This window comes from Chlorocebus sabaeus, chromosome 21 (assembly GCF_047675955.1).
Source record: "Chlorocebus sabaeus isolate Y175 chromosome 21, mChlSab1.0.hap1, whole genome shotgun sequence".
Lineage (NCBI taxonomy): Eukaryota > Metazoa > Chordata > Mammalia > Primates > Cercopithecidae > Chlorocebus > Chlorocebus sabaeus.
Window position 1 is genome coordinate 122,230,089 of NC_132924.1, and position 19,390 is coordinate 122,249,478.

A 19,390-nucleotide genomic window follows, 5' to 3' on the forward strand; every position below is an offset into this window, starting at 1 on the left:
GTTGGCCAGGCTGGTCTTGAACTCCTGACCTCAAATGATCCACCCGCCTCAGCCTCCCAAAATGCTAGGATTATAGGCGTGAGCCACTGCGCCCGGCCATGTCCTCCCTTGTTTTTAAGTGGAGAACGTTTTCCTGAAACTCACCTTAGAAGGCAGTTCTCAAGGCCACTCTCTCCCCTCCTCCCATTCCCAATCTTTCCTTTTTATTAAGATGTGATTTACAGACCATAAAATTTACTGTTTTAAAGACTGCAATTCAGTGGCTCACAAAGTCATGCAACCAAAATCATTATCGAGTTCCAGAACATTTCTACCATAAGAAACCCTGCACCTGGCAGGGCACAGTGGCTCACGCCTGTAATCCTAGCACTTTGGGAGGCCGAGGCGGGCGGATTAGCTGAGGTCAGGAGTTCAAGACCATCCTGGCCAACAAAGAGAGACCCCGTCCCTACTAAAAAATACAAAAAATTAGCCGAGTGCAGTGGCGTGCACCTGTAATTCCAGCTACTCAGGAGGCTGAGGCAGGAGAATCACTGAAACCTCACACCCACAAGCAGTCCCTCCCTGCTCCCTTTTACCCCCAGCCCCTGGGAACCACTAATCGACTGTCCATGTCTATGGATTTGCCTGTCCTGGACATTTCCTGTAAATGACTCCTTCCCTGTCTTCATCAAGCACTGCAGAAGTTTGAGGTCAGCAGTGGTAGTAACAGCACCTAGTCTTATGAGGTAGCTTTTTACATTTGAAGCACTGTAATCTCAACAGTTTCAGTTGGTTATCAAACCACCACTGAGCATGAGATAGAACAGGGATCACTGTGTCCCTTTTGTAGATGAAAAACGTAGACCGGAACCCAGAGAGGCTAAATGACTCATCCGCTGAGTTGGTGCAGAGTTGAAGCCAGGATCCCAGTCTTCAGATTCTTTGTGTTCTCTCTTTCCTGGTGCCTGAGCCTCCTCTTGCACAGCGGGCGCCATCAGAAGAAAAGGCCCTGTTTGTTTCATGCTGGGCTTCTATGTAGACGCTATGTCATTGTCTTTTATGCACAGCGAGTCCTCACTTAATGTCACTGATAGGGTCTCAGAAACTGTGGCTTTAAAATGACATATAACACAACCAATTTTTCTTTCTCATCAATGTTATAACTAAACACCATGGGAGGAAGTGACGTTATTCGAGGATCTACTGTGTGTCATTTCACTTGAACTCACTGTTTCCAAGAACCTGTTGATGACGGTGAGACTGACTGTATAAGGAGGTTGTGCACTATCTGTCCAACAATAGAGCTTAGTTGTGCCTTTTTGCCCAGCCCGGCTTCTTACAAATCATATATATACAGTGTGTGTGCATCTGGCCTCAGCCTGGCCAGCTCTTTCTGATTGGGGTGACAAACAAGGACTAATGACTCCCACAGAGAAGTCCAACTTGTGGCCCAGTCCTGATTAGGACCCAGCCAGTTATGTAGCTCTAGGGTATTTCTGAATTCTCTCTTCAGCCTCATCACCCCTCATTTTGCTGCTTGCCTAGCCCTTTTTCTTGAATGTTGACTCCCTCTCTGCTCCTGAGACCTTCTGCTTCTCAGGGTCCCCCATGGCTCCGACAGGAACCCAAGACCCCTGTCTTCTCCCCTGGCAAGTGCTGTCAGCCATGCTTCTGAGCCCAGAATATCCTGGTGACCAGCACGCAGAAAAAAAAAAGACACAAAGCAATGTCATTCTCTGTCCCCAGGAGCAGAGCCCCTGGTGCCTGCGCAGGATGCGTCTTCCCAGGTGAAGCGTGAGGACGCCCTGTGTGTCCGGGGTCAGCGGGGCCTGGAGGAAAGAGCCATCCCCACAGAATCCATTACTGGTGAGTGAGCCAAGCAGCCGTCCACACCAGAGAGGGTAGGGGACAGGGTTAGCATGGTCTGCCAGCCCCCAGAGTTAGCTGTCGCGTGTGCCAGGCCAGAGGGCTGAGCTCGAAATGGAAGAGCTGTGCATCCAGGGCTGGGCTGAGCCAGGATTCCTCCAGGGGACACAGACGTGGCAAACAGCATTGACAATTTGCTGGTACACCTGGGCTCAGCGTGTTCTGTTTCCTCTCTTCCTCATATTATCTGTTTTTAACTATTCCATCTTCCCCTTTAGAAACAATATCCTGGCAGAAGTACTAAGTGTAAGGCTTCATGGGTGGGGGAACAGGCAGGTCAGGAAGACCTGTTGTTCCCTGACCAGGAAGGCCTTTCATTGTTTTAAACAAGTGTTTATGGGCTGCTGCCTCTGTGCCAGGCACCCACATACCTGCGGTCCTGTGAGGGACCTCCTCTTAGCTGGCATTGCAGCTGGACTCTGTCGTAGGTGAGAACTCTGTTAGAGCAGATGTATGTATCAATCAGAGTTCTCCAGAGAAACAGGACCCGTAAGGGTGTGTGTGGAAAAGAGAGATTTATTTTAAGGAATTGGCTTGTGATTGTGGAGGCTGGCAAGTCCAAAATTTACAGGGCAGGCCAGCAGGTTAGAGACCCAAGGAAGCACTGATGTGGCTGCTCGAGCCTGCAGGCAGAATTGCCTCTTCCTTGAGGGAGGTCTGTGTTTTCCTTAGGCCTTCAGCTGGTTGATGAGGCCCGCCCACATCATAGAGGGCAATCTGCTCGACTCAAGTCTGCTGACTTACATGTTCAAATCTCATCTAAAGAAATACCTTCATAGAAACAGCTAAATAATGTTTGACCAAATCTCTGGGTACCATGACCAAGCCAAGTTGACACATAAAATCAACAATCATGAGACATATTAACATACTGTAGCCCTTTACTTATTCACAGGTTAGAGCTCCACAAATCTCATCCCCCCCTTAGTCAGAGCCTCACACCCATAGGTAAGTGCTCACAGTGTCTGGGTAGAGGAAAGCCTGTTCACTTGTCATCAGGCATGACCCTCGAAAGCATCACAGTATTAGGATCTTTAAGGAGATCTTTAAGAGATAAGAAGGCAATAAGGGTAAATTAGGTTTGAGACTCTGTAGAAGAAAGAAAATATAGGGTCTTTTTCTTACATCTTAGAAAAATCCCATTCAACAGCTTTAAAGGCTTCTCGTAACATTACTTTATACCCTATAAATATATACAACTATAATTTGTCAATATATAATTTTTAAAAAAAGGCTTTCTGGAAGTTGTCATCTTTCCAGAGGAAATACCGCTTTCCATGGTGGTCTCAGCACCAGAATAGGAACCTTATTCTTTTTTTAAAATTTTTTAATTTTTTGTTGTTGTTGTAGAGAGAGAGTCTTGCTCTGTCACCCAGGCTGGAGTGCAGTGGCGCAATCTTGGCTCACTGCAAGCTCCGCCTCCCGGGTTCACGCTATTCTCCTGCCTCAGCCTCCTGAGTAGCTGGGACTACAGGTGCCCACCACCACGCCCGGCTAATTTTTTGTATTTTTAGTAGAGACGGGGTTTCACTGTGTTAGCCAGGATGGTCTTGATCTCCTGACCCTATGATCCGCCTGCCTCGGCCTCCCAAAGTGCTGGGACTAAAGGCGTGAGCCACCGCACCCAGCAATAGGAACCTTATTCTAAGGAGATTTAAGTTCCTACAGCACAGAAAGACTCTTTCTTAGAGACTGTAATGTCACTCCCCTAGAGCATCCTCTTATTTGCAGCAAAAGCTCCGTTAATTGGGGCCAAGTTGACTTCAACCTTTAGTTAATGAGACTTATGTAATTGTACCTGATGTTTAGGGGAAAGAGATAATTGCATGAAATCAGAGATTTACTCAAATTGCAGGCAATTTCTCATCTTCTAACACCTTTGCCGCTCTTGTTCCCGAGAGTAGACTCCCCAATTTCTGCCCAGGACCTCTTGTCCCGGATTAAACAGGAAGAGCATCAGTGCGTGTGGGATCAGCAGGATTTGGCAGACAGAGATATTCCCACGGATCCCAATTCAGGTGAGAACAGGGCCAGAATGAATATTGAGGGCAACCAGCGCTTTTCCAAAGGAATCATTAAATTAATAATTTATTGTGTCTATGCAACCGATACTAAAATTACTTCAGCACTGATTTTTTGTTTTTTGAGATGGACTCTTGCTCTGTCATTCAGGCTGGAGTACAGTGGTATGATCTCAGCTCACCGCAACCTCTGTTTCCCGGGTTTAAGCAATTCTCCTGCCTCAGCCTCCTAAGTAGCTGAGATTACAGGCATGTGCCACCACACCCGGCTCATTTTTTGTATTTTTAGTAGAGATGGGGTTTCACCATGTTGGTCAGGCTGGTCTTGAACTCCTGGCCTCAAATGATCTGCCCGCCTCAGCCTCCCAAAGTGCTGGGATTACGGGCATGAGCCACCGCGTCCAGCTATTCAGCACTGATTTTTGAACAATAAAAACAACCAAAAAGCATCTAAAAGCTGCATATAGTTCTGTGTCAGAAAATCGTTTACATTTTCTGGAATTTCTCTTGAGTGAATACTAGTTAGAAGTTTCCCAAGAAACTTGTAGGGAGGGTCTAGGCATTCAGGGAGGCATAAAAGAACAATGGAAGCCCCACCTGCCCACGACCTATGTGTGTGTCCGTGTGTTTGCAGAGCTAAGTCCAGTGTCATCGCCTGGTAGTTAGGACACAAGTCTCATCCTACCCACCGTCCCAGGGAGAGAGGATGAGAAGTTGAATCTAGGATTCCTTGTGCTTTGTCACCTTCACAACAGAAATTGAGGGGACCCAGGGCAGAGGGAAAGCGGGGCCTTCCTGCCTCACTGTGGTTCTTATCAGTGACCTCTGGTTGCAGCCTCTACCATCGCTGGTTTCTAAGTCATACCCGTTAGCTATGGCCCCGTGGGCCATTATCTGGGGCTTTCTTCTGGCCTGTCCTGGCCCCATGAGTTCCTCTGGGGCTAAGCGGTAGGGCTGGGAGGTCTGGGTTTTAATCCTGGCCCTGCCTCTGCACAGACCTTGGGCTAAGCCTCTTTCTGGCCAACTTGAAATGCAGTGAGCAGAGAGAGTCCCTTTAGGAAGGGGCTTACGAGGGTAAGGAGGATGGCCTGGAAATGCAACACCGATACCAAAACATGCCCTGCAGGCTGCAGCCGCCGTGTGGGATGGTTTTCAAACCTTTGATGGGAGGCCGAGTGGAAATGAACAAAATCTAAGACTGCCTTCTTTCCATGACAACAGAGTCTCTCATCTCAGCACATGACATTTTGTCATGGATCAAGCAGGAGGAGCAGCCATACCCATGGGGACCACGTGACTCAATGGACGGCGAGCTTGGATTGGACTCTGGCCCTAGTGAGTAGTGCCTACCTGGGCCCTGGGGTTTCTCCTCTGGAGCTGTACAGCTGAGGCCTGGAGGAAGGCTGCTGCTCTTCTCAGCTCACCCCTCGTAGGGCGATGTTCTGTTGATGGCAGCCTTTCAAAGTTCTGCACCAAAGCGCCCCCATTCTTTCTGGAGTGTGATATTGTATTAGTTCCCCGGGGCTGTCATAACAGGGTACCACAGGCTGGGCAGCTTAAACAATAGAAATTTATTCTCTCACAGTTCCACAGGTTGAAAGTCCAAAATCAAGGGGTGGGCTGGGTCTTGCTTCCTCTGAAGTCTGTAGGGAATTCCTCCCTCGCCTCTCCCAGCTTCTGGTGGGTGCTGGCAACCTCTGGCGCTCCATGGCTTGTAGATGTGTTGCTCCAAGCCTCTCTTGTCACATGGCGTTCCCTTGTGTCTGTCCTCACATGCCATCTTATAAAGATACCAGTCATATTGGATCAGGGCCACCCTACTCTAGTATGACCTCATCTTAACTAACTACGTCTGCAGTGACCCTGTTTCCAAATAAGGTCGCATTCTGAAGTCCTGGGGGTTAGGACTTCAACATACTTGGCAGGGTGAGGGGGAGGGCACAATTTAACCCTTCATGGCAGGGAGGGGAGGAATGGAGAGAGCTGAGCCAGTGTGCCTGAGGCAGTTGACAGCAGCAGGTGGCTCACATGCTGGAAGACACTAGCCAGGCTGCTCATGGCGGCTCATACCCAAGATCCCAGCACTTTGGGAGGCTGAGGCAGAAGGATCTCTTGAGCTCAGGAGTTTGAAACTAGCCTGGGCAACATAGTGAGACCCACAGAGTCTACAAAAAAATTAATAAATTAGCCAGGTGTGGTGACTTATGCCTGTGGTCCCAGCTACTCTGGAGGCTGAGGTGAGAGGATCGCTTGATCCTGGGAGGTTATGGCTGCAATGAACTATGCTTGCACCACTGTACTCCAGCCTGGGCGAGAGCGAGATCCTGTCTCAAAAAAGCCAAACAACAGTAGCTGAAGTACCCCAGGCATCCCTGAGCTACCATCCCGGAGTAACTGATGAACACACTGAAGCTCAAAGAGAAAGGGACGATTGTTTTCCCCAACAGTTATGGAACCGAATGTCTCACCAGACTTGGGTCTTTTGGGTCCTTCTGAAGCTCCGCTTATTGACCTATGACCCTAAGCATATGTTTATGGATTATTGAACACTCTTAGCTCAGGCTAATATTCCTCGCTAAAACCCAGTACCATCCTCTTGCCCTCAACATGGCTGACCTAGTGTCTTTTGGCTGGTCGAAGTGTTAACAGAATAGCTCAATGTGTGTTCCCTGTCCATATTCCTGACATCTTTTTTTTTTTTAATTTGAGATAGTCTCTCGCTCTGTTGCCCAGGCTGGAGCGCAGTGGTGCGATCTCGGCTCACTGCAACCCCCGCCTACCAGGTTCAAGCAATTCTTCTACCTCAGCCTCCCCGGTAGCTGGGATTACAGGCGCCCGCCACCATGCCCGCCTAATTTTTGTATTTTTAGTAGAGATGGGGTTGCACCATGTTGGCCAGGCTGGTCTCGAACTCCTGACCTCAGGTGATCCTCCTGCCTTGGCCTCTCAAAGTGCTGGGATTACAGACATGAGCCACTGTGCCCAGAGCTGACATCTTGAAAGAGCTTAAACTCCACATAAGAGCGGAGGACATGGGTTGTTTCTGGTTCTGAACAGCCATTTCAAACTCAGGCGAGCAGATCACACTCTCTATAAGACAAACTTAGTTCTAGAAGAGCCAGTGTGGGCCTAGAGGAATTGGCAGGAACGAGATAGGAACAACAGATGTCCTTATTTCAAATAGCATTGAAAGTGGTCCTCTTTCTAACGGCTGGCTTGGTGGGATGAGATGGGGGAAGCCAGGACACTGGCGCTGAGCACCGGAAGAAAGCCAGCTCCACCGCTTCCTCCACAGCTGTAGGCTACCATTGCTAGCTCTGGCCCTGAAGGCATAGGAACTAGTGCATCTGACCTGGGCCAGCAAATTCTGCCCAAACCCTTCCTTATCCTCAATGCTATCTTCTGATTCTTCCCAGTTGGCTAGGAGCGTGTGGGCCTCGAGGAGCCTGTTCTTGGGGACCTGTACTGTGGGGAAAGCAGTCTAGGAAGGCCCATGGAGAATTTGCAAGGATTTGCAAAGGACCCATCCATTTTCCTACTTAAGTTTGGATATCATAAAATGATTTGCCTCATATTGTTTTACCTTTTTTTTGTTTGTTTAAAGACAGGGTCTCACTCTGCTGCTCAGGCTGGAGTGCAGTGGTGTGATCATGGCTCACTGCAGCCTCGATCTCCTGGGCTCAAGTGATGCTCCTGCCTCAGCCTCCCAAATAGCTGGGACTACAGGCATGCACCACTGTGCCTCACTAATTTTTTAAAATGTTTTGTAGAGATAGGGTCTTGCTGTATTACCCACGCTGGTCTGAACTTCTGGCCCCAAGCAGTCCTCCCACCTGGGCCTCCCAAAGCTCTGGGATTACAGGCAGGAGCCACCAGGCCCAGCCTATGTTATTTTATATTTGAGAGACCTTTGAACCCTAGCATTTGGGAGGAAATGCACAGAATTTGGAAGATAGGAGTATCTGGAAATGGTTCTCTTGCCTTCCTAGTCACGACAGCCTCTTACCAGAACCTCTGTTCTTTCTCCCAAAGTGAGCCTGCTTCCTATTTATCAGTGTTGGAATTTGACACTGGCATCTCATCTGTGGTTTCTTTGAGGTTTAAAACCAACCTAGTACTATGGTTGCCAGGGACAGCCAGATGGTAGACATGCTATTATGTGGAAGAGTCTTCTGGAAAGGGGATGGAGGGGAGAAGAGTCGGGGTAGAGAACATGGTGCAGACACGGGATACCTGTCCCTGCCAACTTCCTTCTCCAGCCGTGGGATATGTAAGAGGGAAAGAACTGGTATCCGTCTGACTCAAAGGCAGACCTCAACCCAATTGGATATTACATTCTTGTAAAAGGGACTCCTGAATTTATTTATTAATGAGTGTGTACTGAGACTGCTCTCAGCCAGTTAGTGTAAGACAAGAAGAAGATTCAGTTTGCCCAAAGTTAATGTGCATCAGTGCCTCCACTGAAGCAGGAAGCGTAGCTAGGACTCTGGAGTCCAGTGGCTAACAGGTGCTTCTGGAGTGAGAGGTGGTTAGGATCCGGAAGCCGGGCCACCATTCCCAGATGCCAACACCCATAGAATATGACATGAAAGCACCCTCTTGAAATTCCCACATTATTCACTGCATTGGGTTAAAACAGTGGTTCCAACCTTTCATAGTTTCTATTTTTTTTTAGCAGGTATTTACTTAGTGCCTGCCATGTGTTACACAATATTGTAAGCACTTAGAATCGGCAGTGAAGGGCCAGGTGTGGTGGCTTAGGCCTGTAATCCAGCACTTTGGGAGGCCGAGGCAGGTGGATCACCTGAGGTCAGGAGTTTGAGACCAGCCTGGCCAACATGGTGAAACTCTGTCTCTACTAAAAATACAAAAAAAAAAAAAAAACTAGCCAGGCGTGGTGGTGGGCGCCTGTAACCCCAGCTACTTGGAGGCTGAGGCAGAAGAATTGCTTGAACCCGGGAGGCGGAGGTTGCAGTGAGCAAGATTGCACCCCTGCACTGCAGCCTGGGTGGCAGCGTGAGGCTCTGTCTCAAAAAAAAAAGAAAAAAAAAATTGGCAGTGAAGAAAGACCTTTTGTGGAAAGAGGATGAATACGCAGGCCAGCAAGCAGGCAAGGTAAAGCCAGGGTGCAGCAATGCTCTGAGAACAATGGCAGGGAGAACAGGAAGGAGTGCAGACATGAGGCAGAGCAAGGGCAGAGTGGTCAGGAAAGACCTCCAAGGGGAAGCGGTGCCTGACTGAGTGTGCCCTTGGCAGTGGGAAGGAGCCGGCCATGGGGCTGCGGGGGGAAGAGAAGACCAAGAAGAGGGAAGTGAGGGCAGAGGCCATGGAGGCTTTGGGGAGGAGGATGGAGCCGTAGACTGAGGCACCTGAGCATGTATGACCTATGGGCCAAGTTAGAGTTTGGATTTTATTCTTATAAGAAAGGAGACTAGGCCAGGTGTCATGGCGGGCACCTGTAATCCCAGCTGCTCGGGAGGCTGGGGCATGAGAATCCCTTGAACCCAGCAGACGGAGGTTTCAGTGAGCAGAGATCATCATGCCACTGTACTCCAGCCTAGGCAACAGAGCGAGACCCTGTCTCAAAAAAAAAAAAAAAAAAAAGAAAGACTAAATAAAGGGTATGAAATCGGACATGATCTGGTTTACATTTTTATAGGTTTCAGGAATGGATTGGAGTGGGGTGCAGAGCCATGTCTGAGGCTCATGCATTTGATGCAGACCAGGTGGGGAGATGCAGGTGGTCAGAGCTGAGGTAGCAGCAGTGCACAGGGAGAGAAAGGACAGATTCAGATGCACTTTGAGAGTGTCACTCATGGGTTGCGTGTGGGGGCTGCGGAATCAAGAATGACTCCTCTGTCTGGGTCCTACAGAAGTGAGTGAACGGTAGTGCTGTTTGCTCAAGTGCCAAGCCCTGGAAAAGAACCTGTGTTGCTGGTTCTAGTTTGGAGTCAAGAGTTCTAGTTTGGACCTATTAAAATTTGAGGCGACACTCAAGTAGCTGATGAAGTAGGTGAATATAGGAGTCTGAAGTTTAAGAGAGAGCTTGGGGGTAGACTGATTTGGGAGTTACAGGTTGCAGTGACTTCCAACATCAGCGACCTGGAGTTGGCCAAATCTCACAGGTTGAGGGCTCACACCTCCACAAGACTGTTCTCTCTTCACATACCAGCCATAAATTTGGGGGTTCTAGGCCACCCTCACTTCTGACCAACTGGCTATAAATTCTGGGTTTCCCATCACCCCCTCATAATTTGCTAGAATGGCTCATAGAACTCAGGAAAGTGCTATATATATCATTATAGTTTTATTACAGCAAAAGGTTTCAAATCAGAACTAGCCAAAAGGAGACCCATAAGGCAAGGTCTGGGATGGTCCTAAGCATGAAGTTTCCATTGTTCCCTCCCTGTGGAGTCAGGATGTGTCACCCTCCCAGCATGTCAATGTGTGAAAATATGCAGAGCATTGCCAACCAGGGAAGTTCACTGAACTGTGGCGTTCCGAGTTCCTGTTGGAGCTTCTTTATATAGGCATGATTGATTGACTCATTAGCCATGAGGTTCAGCTCAGTCTCCAGCCCCTTTCCCTCCCCTCAAACCCTAACCCTTTAATCACGTGCTTGGTCTTTTTGGCATGGCAGCCCCATCCTTTGTCATCTCCTTAGCTTGAACTCTCTAAGAGAGCACCATGAATAACAAAGACACCCCTGTCACTCAGGAAACCCAAAGATTTAGAGGCTTCTTCCCAGGAACCGGGGACAAAGGCCAGTCAAGTTATTACACTTAGGTTGTTGAGGACTGTATGAGTTCTAGGGACAGTGTAAGCAAAGAATTAAAGAGATCTTAGCTCTGAGCCTGGCAGAAAACCAGAGGAGCAAGGTGTTACAGAGGCTGGGAGAAGAGAATCTCTCAGGGAGGGTTAACTACGTGAGACACCCATGAGTGGCTGCATATGCAGGACAGGGAAGAGGCTGGTGGATTTGGCAGGTTGGAAATTGTTGGTGATTGTCACAGAAGTTTTTGGGTGTGGTGGCTCACACCTGTAATTTCAGCACTTTGGGAGGCAGAGGCAGGTGGATCATTTGAGGTCAGGAGTTCGAGACCAGCCTGGCCAACATGGAGAGACCCTGTCTCTACTAAAAATACAAAAATTAACGAGGCATGGTGGCAGGCACCTGTAATCCCAGCTACTTGGGAGGCTGAGGCAGGAGAATTGCTTGAACCTGGGAGGCGGAGGTTGCAGTGAGCAGAGATTGTATCACTGCACTCCAGCCTTGGCAACAGAACAAGACTTGGTCTCAAAAACGAAAAAGTTTTTCAGTGGAATGGCAAGGGTGTGTGCCTGATTGGAATCATTTAAAAGAATGGGAGGTGAAGAAGTGGTAAGGGCAAGCACAGTGACTCTTGATGAGTCTTGCTATAAAAAGGAACGGAAATGACATGTGAGGAGCTAGGGCAGGGGCCATGCGGGTCTAGGGAGGGGGTTCTTTTAAGGTGGGAGATAACTAGACCATTGTCTCAGGTCAGATGCTCCCAACTACTTTAGAACCCTGATTCAAACTGCCTTAAATAATAAAGAAATGTCTTCTGTTACCTAACTAGAAGTCTTAAGGTAGGTCAGGTTCAGGCTTAGTTGATTCAAAGACTCACCATGTTTTCAAGGACCCAGGTTCTTTCCAACTCCTTGCCTGACCATCCTCGGTGTGGCTTCATCCCCAGGCTGGTAGCATGGCAGCTGCCGCTGTCCCAAGCGTCACATCCAGACATGAGTGCACAGGAAAGCCCATCTGCGCACTCTAAGGAGTGAGGAACTCCTTCCAGAAGCCTCCCAGCAAACTTCCCATACCCCACTGACCATACCTACGTTACGTGCTTTCATGTGAATCACTTACCAGCCAGTGACTGGAAAGGAAAACCCTCATGGCCATGCATGGGGCAGGGAGTGGGGGTGGGGGGGGGTAGAGGAGGAAGGATGATATAATCGTTTCAGAGTGGAAAAGTAAAACCCACTAGAGATGTGGGCCAGGATGCTGGGCTGTGTGGAGGCCCCTCAAGGGTTTTTTTTTTTTTTGAGACAGGGTTTCACTCTATCACCCAGGCTGGAGTACAGTGGCGCGATCACGGCTCACCGCAGCCTCAACCTCCCAGGTTTAAATAATCTTTTCGCGGCCGGGCGCGGTGGCTCAAGCCTGTAATCCCAGCACTTTGGGAGGCCGAGACGGGCGGATCACGAGGTCAGGAGATCGAGACCATCCTGGCTAACACGGTGAAACCCCGTCTCTACTAAAAAGTACAAAAAACTAGCCGGGCGAGGTGGCGGGCGCCTGTAGTCCCAGCTACTCCGGAGGCTGAGGCAGCAGAATGGTGTGAAACCAGGAGGCAGAGCTTGCAGTGAGCTGAGATCTGGCCACTGCACTCCAGCCTGGGTGACAGAGCCAGACTCCGTGTCAAAAAAAATAAAATAAATAAATAAAAAATAATCTTTTCGCATCAGTCTTCTGAGTAGCTGGGACCATAGGCGTGTGTCACAGTGCCTAATTTTTAAGTGTTTTTTTATAGAGATAGGGTCTCCGTAGGTTGCCTAGGCTATCTCTCAAACTCCTGGGCTCAAGCAATCCTCCTGCCTTGGCCTCCCAATGTGTCAGGATTACAGGCATGAGCCACTGTGCCTGACCAGCTTGTGCAGTTTTTCAGCTGCCTGGGTGCAGTCACAGGACTGGAGTTCTCCAGGCAAGCACAATAGAGGAGCAAAGGCAGTCATGGTGCCCTAGCAAGTACCTGGGCTGCTGGGCCTGGGGAGCCAAGTTGGGTCAGGAAGACAGAAAAAGGCTGGAGGTGGAGGGCATGGCGGGGTGGTGAGAACGTGGATTGAGGCTCACACTGGGTTGGAAGAATGGTCAGAGTAGGACTGTCTTAGGTTGGCTTCCTGGGAGACAGCCCCTGGGAGTTTATGTGCATATGGTTTCTTTGCAAGTCCTCTAGGAATAACACCTGGGAAGGAGTGAGAGTAGCAGGACTGGGTAGACAGAGAAGCAAAGACCCTCAGTGCCATGGCCACAGAGGCCACAGCGATCTCCCGGGATGCTCTGGAGCTGGGATGACCCCTCCCAGGCATCCTGCACTGAGGTGAAGAGAATTCTTTTGGCCTCTGCACCTGGCCAGTGTCCTGCAGAGATGGTTCTCTGCCAGGTCAATTTTGATTGAGACAGAGAGGGAGGGCGGGCCCAGTCTATTTAAGAGTATCATGTAAGGACAGATCTCAGTCAAACACCAATGAATACAGGAGGGCTGGATGGAAACATGGCAGATATGGCCTGAGAAGCGGCCTCCGGGGAGCAGTTGGGCCCTGGGCAGAGGGGTGTGAGCACGAAGAGAAAAGGATGCTGAGAAGAGGTGGGAGGCAGTCCCTTTCTTCAGAGATCTTCCACAGCTGTCCCCTAAATTGGGGAGCAGGGCTCCTCTAGGGAGAAAGGAATTCAAACTGAAGACCAGGGAGGTGATAGAGTGTGAGACATAAGAACCACTGGGTGGGGAGGGTGGGGGGTGGTGGGAGGGGGAAGGACTGGGCCTGACGTCACCATTCTGATGCTCAGAGCCTGGGCTTTGTCTCCCACTGCCCCCCAAGGCACAAGAACTGTGCACTGGGAGGAAAGGGGGTAAGAACCGCGTCTCCTGGGGTGGTAGGCTGGGTGGCCACTGCCATGGGTGCAAGGAGGACCTGTCACTGTGCTGCCAAGGTCGAGGTGAGTCAGGTGCCAGGGTGGGACTCACCTGTCCCAGCTGCCCACACCTGCCCAAATCAGATGCCCCACATGCTTAGTGGAAACATGATTGCCAGCCCGTCTGATGCTTATGTTTCTAGCTCCCTGCATTCCATTCTGTGGGCTCTAGATGGTTTTCACCTTGGATAAAATTTTTCCCTTCCCATTGAGAGATTGTCCTGAGATAAAAGTGAGCATTGTCAGTGTCTGTGCTGGCTCACATCTGTAATCCCAGCACTTTGGGAGGCCAAGGTGGGAGGATTGCTTGATCCCAGGAGTTGGAGACCAGCCTGGGCAACACAGTGAGACCCTGTCTCAACACAAAAAAAAATTTGTATTTTTTATTTTTATTTATTTATTTTTTTTGAGACAGAGTCTCGCTCTGTCGCCGGGCTGGAGTGCAGTGGTGGTATCTCAGCTCACTGCAACCTCTGCCTCCTGGATTCAAGTGATTCTCCTGCCTCAGCCTCCCAAGTAGCTGGGACTACAGGTGTGTACCACCACACCCAGCTAATTTTTGTATTTTTAGTAGAGACGGCATTTCACCATATTGGCCAGGATGGTCTCGATTTCTTGACCTTGTGATCCACCCCCCTCAGCCTCCCAAAGTGCTGGGATTACAGGTGTGAGCCACCGTGCCTGGCCTTTTAACATTTTATTTTATTTTATTTTATTTTATTTACTTTTTTGAGAGATGGAGTTTCGCTCTTGTTGCCCAGGCTGGAGTGCAATGGCAAGATCTCGGCTCACCGCAGCCTCCGCCTCCCTGCTTCAAGTGTTTCTCCTGCCTCAGCCTCAGCTGGGATTACATGCATGCGCCACCACTCCCAGCTAATTTCGTATTTTTAGTAGAGACGAGGTTTCTCCATGTTGGTCAGGCTGGTCTCCAACTCCCAAACTCAGGTGATCTGCCCACCTTGGTCTCCCAAAATGCTGGGATTATAGGCATGAGCCACTGCGCCTGGTGGAAAAAATTGTTTTTTTAATTAGCTGGACCTGGTGGCGCATGCTTATGGTCCCAGCTCCTTGGGAGGCTGAGGTGGGAGGATCACTTGAGCCCAGGAGGCCAAGACTGCAGTGAGCCATGATCTCTCCAGTGCACTACAGCCTGGGCGACAGAGCCAGACCCTGTCTGGAAAAACAAACAAAAAACATCGTCCATCAGACTGCAGGTAAGTCTTGTTTTTTCTGAGCAATTCTATCTTCCAAAATGATTTCTGGACAGCAGGTCCCCTACCCCTTAGTCCTCAGCGTTCTGGAGGGACTTCCTGTCCTTGCCGTGTGCCACCTGCTTGACCCGTTTCTGGGTTCCACAGCAGGGTGGCTTCAGGAAGGTCGAAGGGCCATGTAGATCGTGGCCCAGCACCTTGTGCAATCCCTCGTAGTTAGTGGAACTGAGGCTCAGATAGCACGCTCCCTGGACCCTGTTCGGGAGCAGTGTGGGGTCCTGGTCGAGAGCCCCTGTCACCATGTTACTTCTTCCTCTCTCCCCAGGTGACAGCCTGCTGATGGTGAAGAACCCACCCCCAGCCCCGCCACAGCCCCAGCCCCAGCCCCAGCCACCGCAGCCACAGCCGCAGTCGCAGCCACAGCCGCAGAGCCTGCCCCCGATTGCGGTGGCCGAGAACCCGGGTGGCCCCCCGAGCCGAGGGCTGCTAGACGACGGCTTCCAGGCGCTGCCCGGGGAGCGTGGCTCGGGCGAGGCGCCGCTGGGTGGGGACCGCAGCACTGGGGGCGGCGGGGGCGATGGGGGCGGTGGGGGCGGCGGCGCGGAGGTGGGGACGGGGGCAGGCGGCGGCTGTGGCAGCTGCTGCCCTGGCGGGCTACGGCGAAGCCTCCTCCTGCATGGCGCCCGCAGCAAGCCCTACTCGTGCCCCGAGTGCGGCAAGAGCTTTGGCGTGCGCAAGAGCCTCATCATCCACCACCGCAGCCACACCAAGGAGCGGCCCTACGAGTGCGCCGAGTGCGAGAAGAGCTTCAACTGCCACTCGGGCCTCATCCGCCACCAGATGACGCACCGCGGCGAGCGGCCCTACAAGTGCTCGGAGTGCGAGAAGACCTACAGCCGCAAGGAGCACCTGCAGAACCACCAGCGGCTGCACACGGGCGAGCGGCCTTTCCAGTGTGCCCTGTGCGGGAAGAGCTTCATCCGCAAGCAGAACCTGCTCAAGCACCAGCGCATCCACACGGGCGAGCGTCCCTACACGTGCGGCGAGTGCGGCAAGAGCTTCCGCTACAAGGAGTCGCTCAAGGACCACCTGCGTGTGCACAGCGGCGGCCCGGGCCCAGGCGCCCCACGGCCACTCCCGCCGCCACCCGAGCGAGACTAGGGCCCGGCTGGGGGAGGGCAGGGCCGGACAGAGTGGGCTGGGAGGCGACCCGAGGGCGGTCTGAGCACCAATCACCCTGCCCGGTGTCCTTGGCCACCGTCTGGAAATCGGCAACAGGCATTGCACTCCGTTTGGGGGTCCCCCGGGGTGGGGCAGGCCACTGGGTCCCCCAGATCTATCTGGTCTGAATGGACGCCCAGCTCGTCTCTAGGGTGGACCCAGTGGCCGGGGAAGGGCCAGGGGGACCGCGAGGAGCCAAGCGTCCTCGGGCACCGCCCTCACACCCCCTCGGGTGCCCTGGGACCACTGGGCCACAGATGGTCATCAGGGGAAGCCACCAGGGAGTCCCAAAGCCCTTCCGAGATCAGGAAATCAGGTCCCAAGATTAGGAGACACCCTGAAAAAAAACGAAGGCCGAGGGATGTGCTAAGGGTAACACCATGATGACAACACTGCCTCGCGTTTCAATAGCGCTTTATACTTTTTTAAGTTTTCTATCCGTTATCCATTTCACCCTTGGCCTATCCCTCTAAGATAAGCGGGGTAGGATTTTCCTGGTGACTGAGGAAAGTAAGAGGAAGGTGAGACGGTTCATCCAATCACACGGGAAGGGGCGCGCGCGGCCCCGCCACGCTCACCGCCTACCTCCACTGCCCGGGAAGCTGCCGGCCTGGCCCTCGTGGCCTCTCTTCCGTTCCTCTCTCTCACCCACGGACAAAACCAGAAGCGACGGGAGGCCAGCTCCTGGGGTTCCTGGGAGCGGGGAACAGATTGGCTACGAAACACCCCAGGTTGTGCATCCAGAGGGTTCTTTCTCCATGGGAGCTCCTGGTGCCCCCTTGGCCCCAGCCTGTCCCTCCCGCCCCCAGCCCCTCAATCTCGTGCAGCAGCATCTTGTCACTGCACAACAGTGGCCTGGTCCCCCAGAGGCAGCTAGGGCCCCAGGTCAGACCTCACCGTGATGATTCATTCAGTTTTCCCAGGGCAGAGAGGCGAAGGAGAGGCTTTCGCTGAGAGAGCAGCCAAGAGCCTCTTCCCAGGAGCGCCGGGCAAGTGGGTGCTAGAGTCTGAGCCTCAGGCTCTCCTGCCCTGGGCCTCCCAAATGGTGCTATCTGTTACTGCCCGTGTTCACGGACATGGATACAGACCCTGCTATGCTCCATACCCTGCAGGCGCCTCGGGAAGCGCCCAGAGGACTCCCCTTCACGTTGGTGCACCTGCTCCATGGCTCTGGGCAGTGTCCCGAGGGGCCACAGTCTCCATTTCAGCGTCTTGCATGGCCTGGCACCGGGTGGGGTGGCATGCCCCAGGACCCTTGTTTGTGTCAAAAATGACTTTCCCTGCCCCTGCCGTGAGTCCGGCATTCTTCCCAGCTGGGAGCTCAGTGGGCAGCCGGCACCCAGCACCACTTTGGTGAGCGCCCTGCTTCCGCCCTCACCCTCATCTACGCTGCTCCGCTTTCCTCAGACCCCTTTTTGCCGTGCAAAGGGAATTCTTGACATTAAATAAAAGGTATCCAGATTGCAGACTGCATGTTCACAGAGCTGGGGGTTCTCCAGCTTGCCTACAGTAAAGCCTCAATGAACTGGAATCCAATTCAATGGGGTATTTTTTTTGGTCTTCATTCTGCTTTTTGAAGGAGACAAATATTAAGAAAGCAAATTGAGATGAGAAATTAGACAGGATTCAGTAGAGTTTTTTTAGAGTAGAAGGGGACCCTCCAGTGATCAGTTGCTGGGGGAGGGGGTAGTGTGCCACTTTTCAAAAGCATATGCAGAAAGGATTTTCCTAATCTAGATCATGGAAAGGTCAGAATGCTTTTTGGTTGCCAGGAGTGTGAGGAGAGGGGAGGCGTTACTGTTGAGATACAGGTTTAAAACATCTGGCCAGGCGCGGTGGCTCACACCTGTAATCCCAGTACTTTCGGAGGCCGTGGCAGGCGGATCACGGGGTCAGGTATTTGAGACCAGCCTGACCCAAATGGTGAAACCCCATCTCTACCAAAAATACAAAAATTAGCTGGGCGTGATGGTGCGTGCCTGTAATCCCAGCTACTCAGGAAACTGAGGCAGAAGAATCGCTTGAACCCAGGAGGCAGAGGTTACAGTGAGCTGAGATCGCACCACTGCACTCCCACCTGGGCGACAGAGCAAGACTCCGTCTTGAAAACAAAACGAAAACACCTGAGCACGAGGCTGTCTGACCCCTTTATTTTACCTTCAAGGGGCAGATTCCCAAGGAGGCCTAGTGACTGAACTAGTGAGAGCCAAGCCTCTCTGCTTTCCTATATCCTAGGCTGGTGGATGCCACGTCACCAGGTACTCCTCAGCTACACCATGAGTCGTCCCAAGCCCTGGCACAGGTTGCTGGAGAGCCCCATAGTGAGCCTCATCCCCAGAACTGATTGGAGATGGTGACACTCAGGATGTTGGCCTCTGCTGGCTCCCAGGCAGCGAAGATCCTCAGTGAAGACTCTGGAGTCCACATCCTGAAGCAGGACTGGGGCCTTGCTTTGGGGGTGGATTTTTATTTTCCTTCTGAGGAAATGTAGTTTATGTATGTATTTAGAGACAAGGTCTTGCTCTGCCATTCAGGCTGAGTGCAGTGGTGCAATATTGGCTTACTGCAGTCTGGACCTCCAGAGCCGAAGCAATCTGGTTGGGCGTGCTGGCTCATTCATGTAATCCAAGCACTTTGGGAGGCTGAGGTGGGAGGATTGCTTGAGACCAGGAGTTTGAGACCACCCTGCCAACATAGTGAGACCCCTGTCTCTAGAATAAAGAAACAATTTTTTTTTTTTTTTTTTTGAGACAAGAGTCTCGCTCTGTCACCCAGGCTGGAGTGCAGTGGCCAGATCTCAGCTCACTGCAAGCTCCGCCTCCCAGGTTTATGCCATACTCCTGCCTCAGCCTCCCGAGTAGCTGGGATTACTGGCGCCTGCCACCTCGCCCAGCTATTTTTTTGTATTTTTTAGTAGAGACGGGGTTTCACCGTTTTAGCCAGGATGGTCTCGATCTCCTGACCTCGTGATCCGCCTGTCTCGGCCTCCCAAAGTGCTGGGATTACAGGCTTGAGCCACCGCGCCCGGCCAAGAAACAATTTTTAAAAACAGAAAGGCCGGGCATGGTGGCTCACACCTGTAATCCCAGCACTTTGGGAGGCCAAGGCAGACAGATTGCCTGAGTTCAGGAGTTCGAGATCAGCCTGGGCAACTCAGTGAAGCCCCATCTCTACTAAAATACAAAAAAATTACCCGGGCATGGTGGCGTGCGCCTGTAGTCCCAGCTACTTGGGAGGTTGAGGCAGGAGAATCATTTGAACCCGGGAGGTGGAGGTTGCAGTGAGCCGAAATGGCAGCACTGTACTCCAGC

General features: G+C 51.6%; 1 protein-coding gene across 1 annotated transcript in view; it reads left to right on the plus strand.

Annotated features, from left to right (window-relative positions):
• LOC103227188 (zinc finger protein 282) overlaps positions 1 to 17,545 on the plus strand; it is a 30,495-nt gene extending 12,950 nt beyond the window's left edge. Inside the window, exons 5-8 of the mRNA XM_007983358.3 lie at positions 1,729 to 1,848; positions 3,813 to 3,926; positions 5,151 to 5,264; positions 15,184 to 17,545. Of these exons, the coding sequence (XP_007981549.2) occupies positions 1,729 to 1,848; positions 3,813 to 3,926; positions 5,151 to 5,264; positions 15,184 to 16,019 (1,184 nt within the window). The 3' untranslated portion in view covers positions 16,020 to 17,545. The remainder of the gene's footprint in view (positions 1 to 1,728; positions 1,849 to 3,812; positions 3,927 to 5,150; positions 5,265 to 15,183) is intronic.
• Positions 17,546 to 19,390: the final 1,845 nt, after the last annotated feature.